Source organism: Chiloscyllium punctatum, chromosome 22 (assembly GCF_047496795.1).
Source record: "Chiloscyllium punctatum isolate Juve2018m chromosome 22, sChiPun1.3, whole genome shotgun sequence".
Classification (NCBI taxonomy): Eukaryota; Metazoa; Chordata; class Chondrichthyes; order Orectolobiformes; family Hemiscylliidae; genus Chiloscyllium; species Chiloscyllium punctatum.
In genome coordinates, this window is record NC_092760.1 from 11,615,906 (window position 1) to 11,638,987 (window position 23,082).

At 52.5% G+C, this 23,082-nt stretch overlaps 1 protein-coding gene across 1 annotated transcript in view; it reads right to left on the reverse strand.

The window, feature by feature from the left end:
- Positions 1-23,082, reverse strand: part of creb3l1 (cAMP responsive element binding protein 3-like 1) — a 401,215-nt gene that overhangs the window by 35,266 nt on the left and 342,867 nt on the right. Inside the window, exons 3-7 of the mRNA XM_072591792.1 lie at positions 12,418-12,587; positions 10,937-11,015; positions 4,195-4,346; positions 2,453-2,602; positions 1,575-1,633 (exon numbers count right to left, since the gene is read on the reverse strand). Coding sequence (XP_072447893.1) covers positions 1,575-1,633; positions 2,453-2,602; positions 4,195-4,346; positions 10,937-11,015; positions 12,418-12,587 — 610 coding nt within the window. The remainder of the gene's footprint in view (positions 1-1,574; positions 1,634-2,452; positions 2,603-4,194; positions 4,347-10,936; positions 11,016-12,417; positions 12,588-23,082) is intronic.

The window sequence follows — 23,082 nt, forward strand, 5'->3', positions numbered from 1 at the left end:
ACTCCACACCCCCCTCCAGTTCTTGCCGAACGTTTCGGTGAACATCCCTGGGTCACCCGCACCCACCAATCCCACCGTCCCGTGGCTGAACACTCCAACTCCCCCTCCCACTCCGTGAAGGACATGTGAGGCATGAGCCTCCTCCAGCCACCCACTAACTGGAGGAGGAATGCCTCATATTCCACCTTGGGACCCTTCAAACACATACAATAAACATTGACTTCACCCTTCTCCCCACCTTATCCCAGATCCAACTCTCCTACTCGGCACCGCCCCCTTGACCTGTCCTACCTGTCCATTTCCCTCCCCATCCATCTGCTGCACCCTCCTCTCCCTCCTATCACCCATCACTCCCACCTCCATCTACCTGTCGCTTTCCCAGCTACCTCTCCCCAGCCCCACACCCTCCCATTTTTCACTCAGCTCCCCCCCCCCCCCACCCCACAAGTTACATTCCTGATGAAGGGCTTATGCCCGAATCATCGATTCTCCTGCTCCTCGGACGCTGCCTGACCTGACCTGCTGTGCTTTTCCAGCACCACACTTTTGGACCCCCATCCAGTTCTGTCAAAGTAATCGCATATCCCCTATTTCCTACCGTTGTCAAAACATATACAGTACTGGGAAATCGACAGCCCCGAACTTTACAGGGAGTCACGTGGCAGCACGGTGACTCAGTGGTTAGCACTGCTGCCCCACAGCGTTTGGGATCCAGGTTCGATTCCAGCCTCAGCCAACTCTCTGTGTGGAGTTTGCACATTCTCCCCGTGTCTGCGTGGGTTTCCACCAAGTGCTCCAGTTTCCTCCCACAGTCCAAAGGTGTGCAGGTCAGGTAAATTGGCCACGCTAAATTACCCATAGTGCTCAGCGATGTGCAGGTTAGGGTGGATTGGCCACGCTAAATTACCCATAGTGCTCAGCGATGTGCAGGTCAGGTAAATTGGCCACGCTAAATTACCCATAGTGCTCAGCGATGTGCAGGTTAGGGTGGATTGGCCACGCTAAATTACCCATAGTGCTCAGCGATGTGCAGGTTAAGGTGGATTGGCCACACTACATCACCCATAGTGCTCAGCGATGTGCAGGTTAGGGTGGATTGGCCACGCTAAATTACCCATAGTGCTCAGCAATGTGCAGGTTAGGGTGGATTGGCCACGCTAAATTACCCATAGTGCTCAGCGATGTGCAGGTTAGGGTGGATTGGCCACACTACATCACCCATAGTGCTCAGCAATGTGCAGGTTAGGGTGGATTGGCCACGCTAAATTACCCATAGTGCTCAGCAATGTGCAGGTTAGGGTGGATTGGCCGTGCTAAATTACCCATAGTGCTCAGCGATGTGCAGGTTAGGGTGGATTGGCCACACTACATTACCCATCGTGCTCAGGGATGTGCAGGTTAGGTACATTAGTCAGGGGTAAATGTTGGGGAATGGGTCTGGGTGGGTTACTCTTTGGAGGGTCACTGTGGACTTGTTGGGCCGAATGGCCAGTTTCCACACTGTAGAGAATCAGTGACTCACATCTAAACAGAGGGCTGTAAAGTCATGTTGTGTTCGAGACTTGGCTACTTACTTCTTCTCGAGACTGTCCACGTATTCCTTCTTCTTCCTGCGGCTCTCCTGCGCAGAGATCTGAGCAGAGACAGACAGAGTCACAGTGATAGGCTCCAGCAAGCAGACAATGGCATACCATCGCGGTGACTGACGAGTTCACCGGCTTGTCCCAGACAAGGCGGGATCGCTTCAAGCTGGGTTCTGACGTAGGGGGTTCGGAGAGTTTACACACGGAATAACGGATGTGAGTTAGAGACTGGGATTAAAGTGCGTGGTGTGTGTTAACAGGATAACAGAGATCTGGGGGTGAACCGCAAGGCTGGAATATAATTGAGGGGCTTGGATGATGTATAAGTAGACAGCTGGGAATGAGTTACAGGCCGGGATCTAACCGAACCGGATTAGATGGTTTACGGAGCTCGACGGGAGTCAGCTACGGGCTGGAATTTAATTAAGGGGTTAACCTTCGAAGGGAAATGTCATGCCTGGCACTAACTGCTGCATCGTTGAGGTCAATTGTGTGGAAAACAATTTGTCTTTAACAGGGGATATTGCATGATTGAAGAAGAGGAAGGAGCAAGATGGTGTCACTTGTGGGTGTCTGATGATAACCATGAAGAGGTACACAGTGCGGTAACACAAGCATGGCAGCAATAACGGGTAACTCCTTCAGGGGCTCGGGACACCCAGCCCTGATCTACCCCATTGGCTCTACACTGCCCTTAGTGATGTCACACCCAAGGCCTCGTTCCCTGCCCCCAGTGGATTGTGGGATGGGGCCTAGCACCAGTTTAACTGGGCCCTCTGCTTCACTATTGGCCAAAGCACCCCCCCCCCCCCCCCCCCCCACCCCCCACACACCTCAGTCTATGGCACCCCGGGAGTTTGAGCCGTTACCTTGTTCTTGATTTTTCTCCGGACCCGTTTGAGGGCCTTCTCCTCAGCTTTTGTGAGGGGCAGTTTGGTGGGGATCGGGTATCCCTCGGCGATCAGAGTGCGCTTCTCCTCCTCGGTTAGCAGCAGCGGGCCCGAAGTCCCTTGGAGCTTCTGACAAGAGAGGAGAGCCCAAAGTTCACCAGATGCCTGGTCCCACCAGTTTTTAATAGATCACCTCGCCCATGCCCACCCAGTCACATTGAGCGTCACCCTTATCAACCGACGAGCTGCGGTCATTGGTTACCAGGCCGAGACCTAGACACTTCTGCCTCCATCTCCCCCCCCCCACCCACCCCACCCTCAGCTGAGGCGTAGTGACGCCCTTGCTGCTGTTGACCTCAGTACCCCAGCTTACATAGAGGTCAGTTAGTCCCTGACCCCTGTTGCGCTTGGACCTGCCCCCAAACGCAGACACCCAGTGGGGGGGAGGGGTTATGGGATCAGACTGTGCGGTCCTCAGTGCCAAGGACCCGCCCACGGACAATGGGCATTGAGTTGAGCCACAAAGGGGGCCGGTGTGACCCTTAGCATTGAGCCCCAGCCAAGGTCTGCACTGGGAAGACGGCTTTGGGAGGGAACGCCACGTTTGAGAATCTGTAAAGCGAAACAAAAAATTTCAGTTGATCAAAGTGACATTCTGTTATTACGTGGAGGAGCCGGTGTTGGACTGGGGGGCGGACAACGTTAAAAATCACACAACCCCAGGTTATAGTCCAACAGGTTGATTTGGAAGCGCTAGCTTTCGGAGCTGCTCCATCAGGTAGTTCTCTGTTGGAGCGGTGCTCTGAAAGCTAGTGCTCCCAAATCAACCTGTTGGACTCTAACCTGAACCTATTATTGACAACGTATTGAAGAATAAATATTTGTCTAGGCCCCAGCATTATAATCTCTGAACCTATTACCCGACTCATCGAGACGTGAGTGAGGTTGACAGCCGGCAGGATCCAAGGGAGCTGTTTCTCAGAGAGTGGGTTGGTGGGAGCCAGCCTGTTTAACGAATACCATTGCCAGCTCCCCCAAGGCCTTCGACTGACATTGGGTCCATTATTCCCGTAACCACGTTCCACCTCTCTCTCTGCCCTGGCATGATTCCCTCTGCTGATACAATTCCCGCTCCCCTCCATTTCGGCTGACAGTCGGGGTCTCCCGGGGTGGGTTCCCGTGGACAGAATGGAGCCCAGGGTCCTGCATTTCCCTCGCGCCTCGGTTCGAGGCCAAGTCCCCCTCCTGCGCTGTTGCCGCGGGGATTTTGGATGGGGAGCATGGTGGAAAATAGTGCACGGCGATCTCCCACAAACAGCACCGGGTAACGGTTCGAGTGTCGGTCGTGGGTTATGCATTGGTCGGGATGCCAGAGAGAATGGCCATTTCCTCTCGTCACCCCCACCCCCCACACCCCCGCCCCCCCCCCCCCCACCCCACCCCCACACACCCCCTCCCCAGGGTCGGATCTCCCAAGGCACCGGCGAGCCGCAGGCCAGGAATTAACGGGGGATGGGGTGGTCGGAAGAGAACAAGACTGGCACAATACGTGGGAGGGATTCGGAGGGAGGGGGCATGGGAGGGGGGGGTTGCAGTTTTCGGTGCCCACTCTGAGACATTTTCGCGCTCCTTCCCCACCCCCCCACACCCAGCGACGCTTCCCGCTCATGCTATTGGTAGCCCATAGTCACACGCGATGGTTTTTAAATCAGCCGACTTACGTGAGGTGCGGTGAGCAGGGGCGACGATGAGATCGCACTGGATGTCCGAGCCTGTGGTCGTGCTGGGCTGGACGGGGGGAGAGACCGGGGACTCTGGGAGCCATCGCTGTCACTGCTGTGGCTGCTGGGGGGGGTTGGGGGCAGCTCCATATCTGAGGGAATACACCAGAGCAAACGCAAGTCAGCTCACACCAGGGAGACAAACCAAACAGCTCACCGCTCGGCGTTGGGGGGGGAGGGGGGCGCGGGGGGTAACCCCCACGTGCTGACAGAAGTGCACCTTCCGTCAACTCCTTCAATCGGTCTCTCATCAGGACACTTCGCAAGAATGCCAATGGGATGGGACAGGCTTTCATCACATAAGAGGGCCCAGTTGAGATTCCCACATTAGTCGTCAGAGTGATTCTGGGCACAGTCGGGATTATTTAGCGAATGTTGTCCGATTGGTTGGCAAGCAGATTCTGATTGGTGAATCGGGGAATGAACTAGCCAATGGCAGTTGAGCTGAAACTGGCCCAATCAGGTCCATGTTCCTTCTGTGTGCGGAGAACAGGGCCCTGTCTATTGATAATTGTTGCTTTTCATACGGGGAATCCCTCATTTATGACCATCCAACTTACAAACACGATCCCTTACCGGGGGGGGGGGGGGAGGGGGGCATTAATATTAATTGTAAAGATCCAACAGGCTTGTAAACAAGCTCACGAATAGAGAGTGCACCACACTGTGGGCCCAGCTGAGATTCCCACATTAGTCGTCAGAGTGATTCTGGGCACAGTCGGGATTATTTAGCGAATGTTGTCCGATCAGAGAATCTCCCCTTCACAATGGTATTCTGACAAATCAAGATAATGGGTGCATGATGGTGGACAGCATCCTGTTTCCTCAGCAACAAGGTAAAGCTAACAATGTTGGTCAAAGGAGGGTTTGAATAGTCAGGCATCTCCCATTGGCCAGACGTCTCCCACTGGTCAGGCGTCTCCCACTGGTCAGGCGTCTCCCACTGGCCAGACGTCTCCCACTGGTCAGACGTCTCCCACTGGCCAGACGTCTCCCATTGGTCAGACGTCTCCCATTGGTCAGGCGTCTCCCACTGGTCAGGCGTCTCCCATTGGCCAGACGTCTCCCACTGGTCAGACGTCTCCCACTGGCCAGACGTCTCCCATTGGTCAGACGTCTCCCATTGGTCAGGCGTCTCCCACTGGCCAGACGTCTCCCATTGGTCAGAAGTCTCCCATTGACCAGGCGTCTCCCACTGGTCAGAAGTCTCCCACTGGTCAGGCGTCTCCCATTGGTCAGAAGTCTCCCACTGGTCAGACGTCTCCCATTGGTCAGAAGTCTCCCACTGGCCAGACGTCTCCCACTGGTCAGACGTCTCCCATTGGTCAGACGTCTCCCATTGGTCAGAAGTCTCCCACTGGTCAGACGTCTCCCATTGGTCAGAAGTCTCCCACTGGCCAGACGTCTCCCACTGGTCAGACGTCTCCCATTGGTCAGACGTCTCCCATTGGTCAGAAGTCTCCCACTGGTCAGACGTCTCCCATTGGTCAGAAGTCTCCCACTGGCCAGATGTCTCCCATTGGTCAGAAGTCTCCCATTGGTCAGACGTCTCCCATTGGTCAGACGTCTCCCACTGATCAGAAGTCTCCCACTGGTCAGAAGTCTCCCACTGGTCAGGCGTCTCCCATTGGTCAGAAGTCTCCCACTGGTCAGGCGTCTCCCATTGGTCAGACGTCTCCCACTGGTCAGACGTCTCCCACTGGTCAGAAGTCTCCCACTGGTCAGACGTCTCCCATTGGTCAGAAGTCTCCCACTGGTCAGGCGTCTCCCATTGGTCAGACGTCTCCCACTGGTCAGACGTCTCCCACTGGTCAGAAGTCTCCCACTGGTCAGACGTCTCCCATTGGTCAGAAGTCTCCCACTGGTCAGACGTCTCCCATTGGTCAGAAGTCTCCCACTGGCCAGACGTCTCCCACTGGTCAGACGTCTCCCATTGGTCAGACGTCTCCCATTGGTCAGAAGTCTCCCACTGGTCAGACGTCTCCCATTGGTCAGAAGTCTCCCACTGGCCAGACGTCTCCCACTGGTCAGACGTCTCCCATTGGTCAGACGTCTCCCATTGGTCAGAAGTCTCCCACTGGTCAGACGTCTCCCATTGGTCAGAAGTCTCCCACTGGCCAGACGTCTCCCATTGGTCAGAAGTCTCCCATTGGTCAGACGTCTCCCATTGGTCAGACGTCTCCCACTGATCAGAAGTCTCCCACTGGTCAGAAGTCTCCCACTGGTCAGGCGTCTCCCATTGGTCAGAAGTCTCCCACTGGTCAGGCGTCTCCCATTGGTCAGACGTCTCCCACTGGTCAGACGTCTCCCACTGGTCAGAAGTCTCCCACTGGTCAGACGTCTCCCATTGGTCAGAAGTCTCCCACTGGTCAGACGTCTCCCATTGGTCAGAAGTCTCCCACTGGCCAGACGTCTCCCACTGGTCAGACGTCTCCCATTGGTCAGATGTCTCCCATTGGTCAGAAGTCTCCCACTGGTCAGACGTCTCCCATTGGTCAGAAGTCTCCCACTGGCCAGACGTCTCCCACTGGTCAGACGTCTCCTATTGGTCAGACGTCTCCCATTGGTCAGAAGTCTCCCACTGGTCAGACGTCTCCCATTGGTCAGAAGTCTCCCACTGGCCAGACGTCTCCCACTGGTCAGACGTCTCCCATTGGTCAGACGTCTCCCATTGGTCAGATGTCTCCCATTGGTCAGAAGTCTCCCACTCTCTTCTTCAATAAAGAGCTGGGGATATTGCCTTTTGTATGTGTCTGGGGTTTGCAATCATTAACACTACTTCAGAAGAAATTGCAGTGCACCACGAGATCTCCAAATCGATCCCTACCTCGGGTAGACTGGCACGTCCCAGGGCCAAACGTGGAACTGGGCACAGGGAGACGGGTCAAGGGGGGCTGGCTGGGCATCGCAAAAGGTTTACCGAAGGGTCAAACCCGCCACAATGGTGGGGTGAGAGTGGGCAAGAGCGGGCAGAGCCCCCCCCCTCTGATGCTGCGCCCTGTCATCCCCCTTCTCCAGAGCACCATCGGTCATTTACAATTTACATCGATGATTTGGAGTTGGGGGCCACGTGTTGTGTGTGTAAGTTTGCGGATGACACTAAGATGGATGGTCGAGAAAAGTCTGCAGAGGACTGTGAAACTTGGCAAAGAGAGACAAAGATAGATTAGGTGATTGGACAAAGGTCTGGCAGACGGAGTACAGTGTCAATAAATGAAAGTCATCCATTTTGGTAGGAGTAACAGTAAAAACGACGATTACTTGAGTGGTCAGAAATTGCAGCGTGCTGCTGTGCAGTAGGACCAGGGTGTCCTTGTGCATGAATCACAGAAGGTTGGTCTGCAGGTGCAACAGGTAATTAAAAAGGCAAATGGAATTTTATCCTTAATTGCTAAAGAGATTGAGTTTAAAAGGTTATGTTGTAGCTGTACAGGATGCTGATGAGGCTACATCTAGAGTACTGTGCGTTGATTTGATCTCCTCACTTGAGAAATGACGTACTGGCACTGGAGGGGGTACAGAGGAGGTTCATTAGGTTGCTTCCGGAGTTAAGGGGGTTGGCATATGAGGAGAGACTGAGTCAATTGGGATTATATTCATTGGAATTTAGAAGAATGAGGGAGGATCTTATGGAAACATATAAAATTAATGAAAGGAATAGATAAGGTAGAAGTAGAGAGGATGTTTTCACTGGAGGGTGAAACTAGGACAAGAAAGCATAGCCTCAATGAGAGGGAGCAGATTTAGGACTGAATTGAGAAGGAACTTTTCACCCAGAAGGTTGAACAATACAGGAATTAAAGTTTACGGTGAGAGGGCGGGCGGGTGGGTGGCGCTGAGTCCACGAACAGATCAGCCATGATCTTATTGAATGATGGAGTAGGCTCAAAGGGCCAGATGGCCTACTCCTGCTCCTAGTCCTTACATTCCTGCGTTCCTATAGGGAGCACAGAATCCAGGCTCTGGGACAGAAAGCACAAGGTGGGGGGGGGCGTAAATCCCCTGCTTTTGCCAGGTGTTCCCACCCCCACACTTTCTACAAAGCTGTGCCCATCCCACAAGACATGTCCCTTGTGACGGTCAGAATTTATATCAGCTCCACGTTCCGAAGTGAAGGACATGGCACGGAGCAGAGCAGATAGAGAAACACGAGGCCCTTCCCCCCCCCCCCCCCCCCACAGCCACCGGACACCCATCGCTCCCCTCTACCCCCCCCCATTGTCTCCCCACCACCCAATCCCCCACCCAGACCCACGGGGTTTCCGCCCCACAGTCAGACATCTGCTGGCACCTCACTGAGGAGTTTCAGCCACAGCTCTCTGACCATCGAATCCCTGCAGTGTGGGAAGAGGCCATTCAACCCATCGAGTCCACACCGACCCTCCAAAGAGCATCCAACCCCTGTACGTCCCATGGCTAACCCACCTAGCCAACACACCCCTGGACAATATAGGCAATTTAGCATGGCTGATCCACCCTAACCTGCACATCGTTTGAACTGGGGGAGGAAACCCACGCAGACACGGGGAGAATGTGCAAACTCCACACAGACAGTCGCCCAAGGCTGGGATCGAACCTGGGACCCTGGTGCTGGGAGGCAGCAGTGCTAACCACTGAGCCACCATACCACCCATTGTCAACTTCTATCTGCACGGGTGGTATTCTTTCAGCAGGGGCAGGATGGAGCTGAATTCCTCAGTCACGGCTGGGAACAATCCGGAACAGATGACCTCATAGGGAGGCCCATGCGCCAGACCCCAACTGGGAGGCTGTACTGCAGGGCAATGTGCGAAGGTGCAGGCCTGGTGTGCTCCAGCCCAGTTGGCAAGAGCATCGCCATGTGCCCCTTCACCTTCAGCCAAAGCCAGGCACTGGGGAGGGTGGGAAAGCCCACAGGAGTCTCAGGGTTACTTGGCACTGTCAAAGACTGAGCCTTGCCTGGGAGCTATGCTCAGGTATAGAGGCCTGAGGCCTTCGCTGACTCTCTGCTGAGTGCAGCTGGTGGGAGCTAACGGAGGATCAATGTTCATCAAAGGTCATCGTAGTATAGGGCAGACTCACTGTCCCCATCCCCTGTCAGGGTAGGAACTCTTTGGCTTAATGTTGTTGACGGTGGTTTGACCTGAATCGTTCTAATAAGAAGGAGCTCTTATCTTCGCTTATTGAGTAGTGGAACCGGGGGGAGACGGGCTAACAATACAGGGTAGGCCGATGAGGACTGAGATGAGGAGAAATTCCTTCACTCAGAGAGTCATGGAGCTATAACAGCACGGAAACAGACCCTTCGGTCCAACCCGTCCATGCTGACCAGATATCCCAACCTAATCTAGTCCCATTTGCCAGCACTTGGCCCATATCCCTCCAAACCCTTCCTCTTCACAGACCCATCCAGATGCCTTTAGAGTGCTGAGCCTGTGGAATCACCACCATAGGGTCTGAAACATGCAATGTGTTTATGGAGGAGATGGAATATAGTTCTTTGGGGATGTAGCACTCCAACGGTTTGGGGTGAACAGGGGAACTGAAATAGATGGTCAGCCATATTGAATGGTGCAGCAGGCTGAAAGGGCTGAATGGCCTATCCCTACACTCACTTTCTATGTGTCTCGATACAATTGAATTAATCTGATGGATGTTATTACAGAGACTTTAAGGAAGAGATCCTAAACTGCTCTCCCAGCCAGTCTGGTATGGTGTCAGCAGTGGTTATGGCATTCCTGAGTATTAACCGTCTCAGACTCTTGCATTCACAACAGGTCATTGCCGGGACTCGAGTGGTTACAAACAGTGATCAATAGCCAGTAGGAGGAGAGACTGAGAGACAGAACTCTGGAATTTACATGGGCTGTAAGTCCTTCAGTAAATGATTAACCAGGGGTTGGGAACAGCGATGAGACTTCTCCAGTTCTGCCCAACGATGTGTATTTAACGGCAGCGCACTGTCCCGGAGGGCACACCGAACTTGTTTGATTGTTAGATTGCTTTGACGAGGATTCCAGGGCTCAGGGGTGGATGGAGGGATTAGAATTTGCGCTCCATTTTTCCAAAGCTGGGGAAATCAATACCTCGTGTTGTAGCCCCCCCCCTCCCCCCCCACCTCCCCCTGACTCTGAGGGCAGTTCGGAGATGGATCTGCACCATGTTTGAGTCAGGGTGGGATTTCGTAGGGAATGCTTCCCAAACATATTCCCACCGCGACACCGTTTGGAGGTTTGGAAACTGTGGTGATACCTTGGCCGAGGGCAGTAGTGTGAGAGCGAGGGGAGTGTGTGTGAGAGAGAGAGCAGGAGCCCACTGCAGACGGACTGACATCTTGCCAACTTAGCCTTTCCCATTCCCATGGGGAAGGCCTGCCTTTAGAGATATGGTTCATATGGTCAATTGTAGATGGAAGCAAATGGGACATCGGGGGGAGTTGGTGTGGTTGGAGATGGGACTTCATGCAATGAAAGCTGTAGCTGTATATCCAGCCAGGGTTGGCACCATTAGTCACACCCACCATTGCTGCACTCTGCTCCCAGGATAGCCTACTGACACACTGTGGGCTGACCAGGAGTGGGCCTAGGCCCACAATTCCCCAATCCCTCCGAAAAGCGGGGGGGGGGGTCTATCATGTCCATCTGAGTGACGAGTCAGAACCTCATGTCCATCCCTCGTTGCCATCCAGGCTCTCACTCCCTACCTGTGTGGACACTGAGGAACTGATTGAGATCTTTGGGTTCGACTTTGATGTGAGGCACTGTGCTTGGTTCAGTCTGGGCCTGTGAAGAAAAGAATAAATGCTGGGGTGAGGATTAAAGCCATGCACCAGTTGGTCAGCCCCACCTCACAGATAACGTTAGCTTCTGCCTTACTGTCCCTCCCTTTCCCTTCTAAACACAGTAACTAGGAGAAGGAGGAGGCCACTGGGCCCATTGGTCTCCACCATTCAACGTGCTCACGGCTGGTCCTCTACCCCATTCTCCTCTTGCTTTCTCCCCCATCCTCCTGGATGCTTCTCACATTGAGAAGTGGAGCTCTCTCTTTCTTGTCGTGTCTGTGGTAGAGAAATTCCTCAGTCCCAGCTCTACATGGTCGACCCCACATCCTGAGACTGCGTCTCCTCATCTAGACTCCCCAGCCAGGGAAACCATTCTCCCTGCATCCAGTCTGACTCACTCTGTTAGAATACTATTTGCTTCAATCAAATCCCTTGTCACCCTCTAAGCTCCAGAGAATACAGCCCAGGCAACCCAATCTCTCCTCATCTGAGAGGCCCACCATTCCTGGTATCAGCTTAGTGAATGTTCTCTGCACTTTCTGAATAGCAAGTATATCCTTTCTTAGATAGAGACCAAAATACTCAGCAATGCTCTCTTTAATATCCCTACACCAAGTCCTCTTGGAACAACGACCATCAGCCACTTTCCTTCCTAATTGCTTCCAGTGTTTGCCTGTCAAGTCTTATTCACGCGGACCCCTTTGCACACCAACCTTTCCCAACCTCGAACCATCTGTTATGGTTAGCCAGCACCAAAACATTACCTGAGGACCCGAGGGGACAGGCAGATTCACCGGCCTGCTGTCGTACGTAGGGCATCGGCACCTGATCTTCCCAGTGACCCGTCTTTCACCCAAGGGGGTCACTTGGACCCCCCCCCCCCCCCCCCCCAGTGGAGGGGAGCAGACCAGGGGTTCTCAGAGAACGGCCCATTACTGTCCAGCAGATCAATGTTCCTCATCAAACACAGCACGTCAGGCTGTGTGGAGAGCTGCTGACCACACACCAGCACCAACACTCAGCTCCCATTCCCACATCAGCGTCCAATGAGATGAGTGGTGTCCTTCCGACGTGAGTGGGGAACCTATAGGACAGGGGGGTGGTGCACCCACTCCAAAGTGGAGACAGACGGTCTGACTGTATGACAGCCCTGTCCCGACAGTAGGACCAACATTACGACTGTTTAATACACCTGACCCTGTCGGCACAAGTCAAGGGATGACTGTATAATGGAGCAGGGATATTATAGAATGAGGTGACAGGATGAGACTTAAGGATATTGCAGCTTTGCTGAGAGGGAGACATGTTGGGCCTAGCCGAAGGTGGTCATCACAAGGCTGTCTTTTAACCTGTGAGTGTGACAGGAATCATGAAGCCCCCTCCCTTCCCAAGTTGAGACGTACCAGATTGTCTGTGGTGTTTGATGGTGGAGCAGAGGTCATGTGTTCTCCAGAGAGAGCTGATATCTGTGTCGGTGGTGAGACATGGCAGGGCTCTGGCAATGGGTTCGGCTCCTGTTTGATCATGATGTGTGTCAGGTCGGGCCCGAGGGACCAAATTCCACAGTTGGCCTCTGTCCAGAGAAGGAGAAAGGAACAGGAAGGAGATGTGAACGCTGGGGTTAGCATCACAGCAGAGACACAGTCACACGCTCAAATACCTTCACATTACCATCGAAGGCAAGGCCCAGGCTCCTGTAACCATAGCAACGAGCAGGCCAAAGGGGGCTGCATTACCGAGGCTGATCAGACAATGGAAATCGGAAGAAAAACGAACAAACCGCCTGTGACAGCCCCAAGTATTCAATCAGTTACACTATTTCAAAACATTGGTTCATAAATCTAAAGGAAGTGTTCGCAGCTACAGGAATCAGTGAGAGAGTGTAACAGCTCGTCACTGTCACCCTCCCACCCTCACACACCCACCCACTCTCACCCTCCCACCCTCACACACCCACCCACTCTCACCCTCACACACTCACACACCCACCCGCTCTCACCCTCCCACCCTTACACACCCACCCACTCTCACCCTCCCACCCTCACACACCCACCCACTCTCACCCTCACACACTCACACACCCACCCGCTCTCACCCTCCCACCCTTACACACCCACCCACAGTCACCCTCCCACCCTTACACACCCACTGTCACCCTCACACCTTTACCCACCCACCCACTCTCACCCTCCCACCCTTACACACCCACTGTTATCCTCACACCCTTACACACCCACCCACTGTCACCCTCCCACCCTTACACACCCACCCACTGTCACCCTCCCACCCTTACACACCCACCCACTGTCACCCTCCCACCCTTACACACCCACCCACTGTCACCCTCCCACCCTTACACACCCACTGTCACCCTCCCACCCTTACACACCCACCCACTGTCACCCTACCACCCTTACACAGGTTGTGGTTCCGTCCAGCTGAGAGCCTGGGGTGCTCCAGAAAGCCCACGTAAATACTAACCTGTGCAGACCGACGTGGTTTCCCCAGTAATTCCCCAATTTCTCAAATTGCATGCTGAGGAGAGGGAACCCCCTTAGACTACCCCGTCCCAACGATGGATTGGAGTGAGGACCCAAAGCCCATTGAAGAGTGTGTGAGGAAATTCACACTCACAGTCACAGTTCCAACTCAGCAAATATTTCAGCACAACAGAGATTTGGCAGAGGAACAGAGGTCATTCTCGCAAACCTTGGGATAAGGGCTACTCCGATCAGCAAGCAGGGAGCATTCAGGGAACTGGACTGGGCTCAAGTCAAGTCACAGGCCGTGGGTGTTTGGATTGCTTCAAGTTACAGATGGTTGAATGTAGGCGGAAGGTGAATTTAATTGCCAAAGGCAGAAGGAACCAGTCACCTTACGGATGAACGCAGTGACGGTGTGGCTGTGGGGTCGAACCTCAGAGGGCAGATTAGGGAGGCTACAGCATCTTCAAAGACCTTGGAGATAGACCATTCATTTTGCTCGGATCGTGGGATCATGGTCTTTTTCCTCCGAGACGAATAGAGATTTAAAGGGGAGACGCCCGTTAGCTCAGAGAGAGGGAGAGAGCCGTGAACAATACCAGCCAAGGCTGGGGGCCAGGAGGGAGAGTTTGGTGATCAGCAGCTTAATGGAGAGCAGGTCCGAGTCGAGCTCAGAGAGGGAACAAGGGGAGACCAGCCAGAGGGAGGAATGAGCTCAGGGGCTCGGGCTGGGAGAAGCTTCAATGTTCCTTTGGGCTCCTGCAAAGGGGAGTGAGAGACACAGCTCACCACATAATCTTCATGACAAAGAAGCCACGAGTCCCTCACTCTTATTCTTCGAGTGAAGGTGGAGGGGGTAGGCTTTCAGATGGGCCAGGAAGAGGGGGAGCAATGAAGCCCGTGGGTTCCCTGTGGAATCCAGGGCTACCCTGGAAACGGGGAGGAGGAGTGGTTTAGCATCAGCCCCTTGGGGGAAGCCTTCAGGGGTGTGTGAGTCAGCTGTGGGGCTTTCCCAAGGATTCAGGACCCCCTTCAACAGAAGCCCTGCCAGCTGGGATCAGTTACTAAGCCGTCAGTAAGGCATTCACCAGAGGCCCAAGAATTAGGGAGGGACCCTGATAAGGGATATTCCCCCCAACCCCCACCCCCCACCCCCAAGACACCACAGATAAACCTGACACCGTTTGCAGGAGGGCCTCAAGTGAATGCCTTGGCCCCTCCCACACTCCATCGCAGTACGTTCAAGAACATGGCATCCAGCTGTTCAGCACTGAGCTCCCCCATCGCCAGTGGCTGGGAATCCCACATCAGTAGCCCACTGCCTTCCAAAGGCATCGAGTTGGGAGTTTGGCTGGGTGGGGGAAGGGGGGACTGATCACCATGGTTCCCTGTTGCTATGGGCTGCATCAACGTCAGCTAAATGCCACCCAACGTCAGCCAAGATCACCACACACACCTACTGCAAGGCTCTACAGAGTGAAGGGGTTGGGTTTGATTTACCATTGTCACGCGTACCGAGATACAGTGAAAAGTGCTGGTTTGCACGCTCTACAGACACCTCGTACCATCCAAAGCGCATCGGGGTGGCAGAACAGAGTGCAAAATACAGTGTTACCGCCGCAGAGAGAGAGAGAGATCAGAATTAACATTCAGGAGGTCCACTCAAAAGCCTGATAACAGCGGGGAAGAAGCTGTTCTTGAATCTGTTTGTATGTGTATTCAAATTTCTATACCTTCTGCCCAACGGAAGAGAGTACAACCAGGATGGGAGGGGCCTTTAATGCTGTCGGCTGCTTTCCCAAGGCAGTGGCAAGTGTAGATGGAGTCAGTGCATGGGTGATTGGGTAGTTCAGAATCGGATTGGGTTACCAGCTATAAGCTGTCAACATCGTTGGCCACGTTCTGGCAAAGTGGAGCATCTTACGCACTGTTCTTGTGCTCTTTTTTTCTCTTCCGCGTCGTCAAAGCCCACTTGGCATTTTCAAACATGAGGGAAAACCGAAGTCTATCCGTACGCTCTGTGGGATCCTGCAGCCCTTTTATGTAACACCACGGCCGAAGTGTCTGCACTGACAGACATAGCCTCAGAGAGCAGCTGCTGCCCTGTCCTGCTGGCTTTGGGGTTGTTTTACGAGGGAACGTTCAACGACAGCAAGGCGCCACTAAAAATATTTGCGTTGGAAGGGCCCAAATCGACACATTTGTATGTGTTTGACCAGAGAATAGATCACACCGTGAGATGCCTGCACTGAACTCCCACTTGGCCCATCACTCAGGCTTGTGATGGGCCTAATCAAGGACTACACTACCTTCTGTTTCCAATAACTGACTGGCACATCTAACGAAAAGCTGTACAGCCCCACGTTATTATTTTTAAACTTTGGCTCTCTGGATCTAATTTAACGTCCTTGCTGTCTACACATGCCCCCTTCTGAGAACTTCTGTTTTGCTACTACTGTACAGGCCTTGATCTTAACCCTGGGCTTGAGGAGCTTTCATATTTTTCTGTAAAAACAGCCATTAAAAACCTCTCTGCCCAATTTCAAAGGGAATTCATGTCCTGGGAACAGAACGTTCCCACAGCTTAGTCGCTCGAGAAAGAGTGCGCGGTATTGAAAAGGTAGGCTGTACTCAAGGAGCTAGCGTTGGTCAACCTAGCTTTTTGTCCAACTCATCCCGAAACCACATCAAATTGGCCTCGCGAAGGGTAGCTAATTGAAGCCACCCTCCTGAGGGAGGGACAGGAGGGGGAATGGGGCTGTGAAACAGAAGGCCATTATGAGCACTCGCCCTGTGTGAAGGGGGCTGGCTGGTGGGAAGGAGCCTGAGAGAACCTCTTTCCCTTCCTACCCCTCCAGGTTGGGGTTACCCTACAGCACGGGGTCAGTGGGGGGTGGAGACTTACAAAGGGAGCACACGAAGGAACCACAGGAACCTGATCCCATTATGGGTCAATGATACACATGCAAACAGAGGCCATTTAGCCCATAAGACCAGAAGACATTGGAGCAGAAATTAGGCCATTCAGCCCATTTAGTCTGCCCCACCATCCAATCATGGCTGATACGTTTCTTAACCCCATTCTCCCACTTTCTCCCTGTAACCCTTGATCCCCTTGACAATCAAGAACCAATCTATCTCCATCTTAAATATACTCAACGACCCTGGCCTCCACATCCTTCTGTGACAGTGAATTCTACAGATTCCTCGCTCTCTGGCTGAAGACATTTCTCCTTATCTCTGTTCTAAAAGGTCTTCCCTTTACTCTAAGGCTGTGCCCTTGGGTCCTGGTCTCTCCTACCAATGGAGGTATCTTCCCAACATCTACTCTGTCCAGGCCATTCAGTATTATGGTATCCTCCCTCATCCTTCTAAACCCCATCAAGTAGAAACCCAGAGGCCTCAAGCATTCCTCACAAAGTTAAGCTTTTCAGCCCTGGGACCATTCGTGTGAACCTCCTCTGAACACACTTCAGGGCCTGTATATCCTTCCGGAGATATGGGGCCCAAAACTGCGCACGAAACTCCAACTGTGGCCTGGCCAGTCTGCCCATCAGTCTGCATCCAACCCTCCCAAGAACAGCTCATCCAAATCCACCCTATCCCCATAACCCATTTAAACTATGGCTAACCCAGCTAATGCAGCTTACAAATCCGAACATCCCTGGACACTGCGGACAATTTCCCATGGCCAATCCACCCTAACCTGCACATCTTTGGACTGTGGGAGGAAACCCAGAGGAAACCTACACAGACACAGGGAGAATGTGCAAACTCCACACAGATGGTTGCCTGAGGCTGGAATCGAACCCGTGTCCTTGGCGCTTGAAGGCAGCAATGCTAACCAATATGTTATTATGGGATTGATCAAATAAGGAACTTGATAATACGAGAGACTCACAGATCTTCAACTGAGGGAACGGGAACCGAAATAAGGATTAAAAATCGAGTGGACCATGGGTAGTGGAACTCAGAAACAAAACCAGAAATTGCTGGAAAAGCTCAGCAGGTTTGGCAGCATCTGTGGAGAGAGATCAGAGTTAACTTCAGTTCTGAGGAAGGCTCACAGTATCAGGTGGGCCAATGGTCCAAGGGCTGGCACATGGAGCTTAATTTAAATACATGTGAGATGTTTCATTTCGTTTGGGCAAATCAGGGCAGGACTTAGACACTTAATGGCAAGGTCCTGGGGAGTGTTGCTGAACAAAGAAAGTGCCGGCTCATAGCTCTTTGGAAGTGGTATATAGGGTACCAAAAGCAGCGTTTGGTATGCTTTCCTTTATAGGTCAGAGTATTGAGTACAGGAGTTGGGAGGTCATGTTGCGGCTGTACAGGACATTGGTTAGGCCACTGTTGGAATATTGCGTGCAATTCTGGTCTCCTTCCTATCGGAAAGATGTTGTGAAACTTGAAAGGGTTCAGAAAAGATTTACAAGGATGTTGCCAGGGTTGGAGGGTCTGAGCTACAGGGAGAGGCTGAACAGGTTGGGGCTGTTTTCCCTGGAGCGTCGGAGGCTGAGGGGTGACCTTATAGAGGTTTACAAAATTATGAGGGGCAAGGATAGGGTAAATAGACAAAGTATTTTCCCTGGGGTCGGTGAGTCCAGAACTAGAGGGGCATAGGTTTAGGGTGAGAGGGGAAAGATATAAAAGAGACCTAAGGGGCAACTTTTTCACACAGAGGGTGGTACGTGTATGGAATGAGCTGCCAGAGGATGTGGTGGAGGCTGGTACAATTACAACATTTAAGAGGCATTTGGATGGGTATATGAATAGGAAGGGTTTGGAGGGATATGGGCCGGGTGCTGGCAGGTGGGTCTAGATTAATTGGTTAGCATGGCTGAATTGGGCTGAAGGGTCTGTTTCCATACTGTACATCTCCATGACTCTGGGTCAGTAGTATCTTTATTACTAAGGGTCCCATACTGTATGACTCTATGACTCAAAGTGATATTTTACAGCACAATTCCTGAGTTTCAGTTGAACAGCCCCTTTGCCCTGTCCCCAATTAACACGGAGAGGTGTTCCAATAAATTTCTTTCAAAAAGAGTCCATTTTCCTCACAGCCTATTAGTTCTTGCCCAGGTTCATCCACACCAGAGCCCGGCAGAGTAAAATCCAAGGTTGTTCCAATTTTGGTGACTCGATTCCGAATGTGACTGCTGACAGGAAGACTTAACAGTTGGATGGAGCTGCAAACCGAGTTTCTCCGAGACGGTATACTCCCAGCGAGGAAGGAAGCTTCTAACGCCCTCTGCTCCTGACCGCTTGGTGGTAAGAGTGAACCTCAATTATCTGAATGAAGCCGTTTTGAATATGAAGGGGGCACGGGGTATGAGACTCTCTGAAGGGAACGTGCTCAGGTTTTCTTGGCGCTGCGTGTTCGTCAAGCGCAAGGTCAGAGGTCGCCCAGCTGAAGTGTGGCCCCACTCGGGTGCAGAGCAGTGGCCCACAGGTTTTGGGAGGATGGGGGTGGGGGGGGGGGATGTTGGCATGGCCTGAGGTTAGGCCTTTACAGGGAATGATCAGGAAGAGTAGCCCTCAGGGACATTGAGGGAGCACACCCTGATGTATCACTTGCTTCCACTGTCCTGGCAGCCCCTGGGAACAATGCCATCCTCCGGAAAAGGTTTCTGCCTGACACTGCAATTCTTATCGCTAATAACGGACACGATAAACGCTCAGGAAGGCCACTCAGCAAGGCCTTCTTATCTCGGAATCTCGGAATCGGGAGAATCCACACTTCCCATGCCTCACTGTTATTGAGTAGACGATAGGAGGTGATTGAGGGGCCATTGACGTGGGACACTAAAGGAGCTCATTGGGACAACACTATCCAGCAAGGTTTCCCAAGTTTGTGATCAGGACCGTGAGCTGAAACTTTGGAGTGACAGGTTCAGAGGCAGCCACACCCTCCAGGGATACAACTGCAGTGCTCCTGCCTTAACAGTTACCTGCTCCCACAGGACCAGAGCACCCCCCTCCCACCACCCTGAGCTCTTACACACCTCCAGCAGCACCCTCAGGGCTCCACCCCTACAATCTCAGCCCCTCTCACCAGGCGTGTCACACTGTACAGACTCGTTTGTTATACCCAGAGACACCGCAGAGGGAAAAGCATGTCAGACAACAGAGACACACACCGGGTGTAACTAGAGACGTGCACAACATACTTTGGTTAAACACACCAAGACATCACAGAATCACTCCAGTGTGGGATGAGGCCATTTGGCCCATCGAGCCCACAGCAACCCTCTGCAGAATGCCCCACCCAGACCCTGACCCAATCCCTAGCCTGCTCATCCCTGGACACTGTGGGCAGTTTACCATGGTCCATCCATCTTTGGACTCTGGGAGGAAACCAGAGCACACCCACACAGACACAGTCACCCAAGGCTGGGATCGAACCTGGGACCCTGGTGCTGGGAGGCAGCAGTGCTAACCACTGAGCCACTGTGCTGCTCTTTAGATGATATTTCTCCCCATTCAGACAGACCTGGTTCCAATTAGTGTAAGTGATTCAGACTTAGCTGTAGGGGAACAAGCACGATGACAGGACAGTATCTATACTCAGCCTCAGAGATTCCCAAATCAAAGAATGCAACAACTCTATTCGTCTTTGACTTGTGGACGAACACTCATCGGATCAGCAGCAGATTTTTGGTGATTGCTACTCTCTGTGTTTTGGTCGGCCCGCTGCTCCTAAAAACCAGCAGAGCACACCACAAACACAGTGAGCTGGAGTGGGCCATGTTACAGCAAACCCCTGAATGGGTAGGAAGGTCACTGCTGTGCACTGCCTTCAGGCTGGATCTTGGGGACAGGACACAGACGCACCAATGTGTGAGGCTGCGTCCTCACGGAGTAACACCCAATGCTTATCACACCGTTTCTGATCTCGGAGCATCTCGTGAGGCTTTCTATGAAGGTAAAGGAATGTTAGAAGGGAGACTCCTGACTCTGTATAATCATCGACACAGTTACAGCCTGTCCTCACCCTGTTCTGCCTGGGCACAGCCTGTTCCTCACTATACTCACTGGAATGGGAATACATTAAGCTTTATTGGCTTTATCACACATTCCAATCACAGCAGCACGGCTGAAGTTTCCATAGTTTGGAAATAAAGACCTGGTTTCTCTTCAGTCCAAGAAGAAACTGAGCTGAAGTAACCCCTTTCAATAAAACATTATTGTTAGCGTTCTGTCTCAGAGTGATGCGTGCCTGTATAAATACAGGAACTCAGACTCAATGTTATTTCACTGCATCTGTGCCCAGCCCTGCGTGGACGTCCCCTCAGCACTTTGCAATCGAAAGATGGGAAGTAACACAAATATGATACCTGTGTTTATACAGCCCCCACTGAACACGTGGGGCAGTCCAACACACTTTGAACTTGGATCCATGAAGAATCTCGGTTGTATCGGTATGGAAACACATTGTCTCAGTCCTTCAATGATACCCTGCACCTTATCAATGCAAACACACATTTCAGTTCACCGGGGGGGACAACAGAGCTCTTGCCAGTCTATTCTGGTGGATAAACCCCTGGCATGCCTGGCAAATTACTTCCACAAGAGGGCAGAAGCTGAGGGATCGGGTTTTAACTGAGTGTGCGGCAGTGTTTCTGATCTGACCGTTTGCTCAGGCTGGCCGGGCCGAAGGGCCTGTTCCTGGGCTGTAGATTTTCTTTGTCCTTTGGCAATGCCAAGAATGAAAGCAACCAGCGGCTACGTCTGCATATGGTGACACTGACGATGATGGGACTGCACTGGGGACTGTCCGGACAACCCGCACGGTGGCACAGTGGTTAGCACTGCTGCCGCACAGCGCCAGAGACCCCGGGTTCAATTCCCACCTCAGGCGACTGACTGTGTGGAGTTTGCACGTTCTCCCCGTGTCTGCGTGGGTTTCCTCCGGGTGCTCCAGTTTCCTCGCACAGTCCAAAGATGTGCAGGTTAGGTGAATCGGCCATGCTAAATTGCCCGTAGTGTTAGGTGAAGGGGTAAATGGAGGGGAAAGAGTCTGGGTGGGTTGCGATTCAGCGGGTCAGTGTGGACTTGTTGGGCCGAAGGGTCTGTTTCCACACTGTAAGTAATCTAATCTAATCTAAAAACCCAAACGCTGCAGCTAATACATGGCAGGAGGGCCCATCGGAGAATTTCCACTCTGCACAATGAATAAAGAGACAATCGTTGAAGCTCTGTGAGAGTTAGGTTAGCCAGGGTAGTGAATGCCTCTGATTGTCAGTGAATTAATGCGATGGCTCGAAAGCAAGATGGCAATGAATGATGGGATCGATGTTCGGGCAAAGGTAACACGGATGGTAATTATCACCCCTCCTGCCCTCAGTAATCCTGACCCCATTACACGGGATGGTAGAACAAGTTCACAGCTCCTTGAAAGTGGAGACCCAGGTAGACAGGATAATGAAGAAGATCAGAGAGTGGTGCTGGAAAAGCACAGCAGGTCAGGCAGCATCCGAGGAGCAGGAGAATCGACGTTTCGGGCAAAAGCCCTTCATCAGTCCAAAGGAGAATGGCTTAGGTGAATAGGTGAATGAATCATCTAATGATGACCATAAATCCATTGTTCAAAAACCTCATCTGGATCACTAATGTCCTTCAGGGAAGGAAACGGCTGGTCTGACCTGGTCTGACCTGCACGTGACTCCAGCCCCACAGCGACGTGGTTGACCCTTAGCTCGCGATGCCCTCATCCAGTGAATAAAGAGAAAAAAAATCTGGCCATCCTAAATTGTCACGCGCTATCCAGAGATGTGCAGGCTAGCTGGGTTAGCCATGGGAAATGCAGGGCTATTGGCTGGGCTGCCCTTCAGAAGGTGGCTGCAGATTCGATGGGCCAAATGGCCAGCTTCCACACTGTGGGGATTCAATGGAAATTAAAACTGTGGCAGTTTCCGTAATGGCCTGCCATTCTCACCCCTCGGAGGCAGCTCTCTCAGTGTATTTGAAGTGGGCCTGTTTATCTACAGTTTAAGTTAAGCATTCAATAGCAGGGAGCAGGAGTTCCGATCTGGCAAACTCGCACGTCGGACCTCAGAAGTGGCTGACTGGGTGGTAGGGGTAGCCAAGGTAAACAGAGCCTCAGGGTATGTAAGTAAGTGGGACTACGACACACCACTCTCGTAAGGAAGTAACACTGGCACTTTATAAAGCTGCTGTGAGATCACACTTGGAACACCATGTTCTGCTTTGGTCAATGTTTCCCCGAGAAGGGGTAGTGTGATATTGGGCACAGTTAATCGGATGCCACTCACTCAGCCATGAAAAGGAAGTCAATGGAGCAGCTCAGTCTCCTACGTGAAAAAAAATTTCAGGGTTTTCGCAGAGCTGTCGGCTCCCTTGACGTCCTGTGAAGCGGGCTGTGACGGTTCGAGAAACGAAAGGGTTTGTCGTTGGCTCAGCCAGAACCCAGTCCCTGAAGAAGGAGCAACAGTTGTGGTGCCAGTGCTCAGATGTGGGGCATTAAACTGATGCCCCCTCAAGTGGATTTCAGTAATCTCATGGCATTATTTCCGAGAGGAGTAGGGGCATTTATCCCTCAACTAACATCACAACGAACAC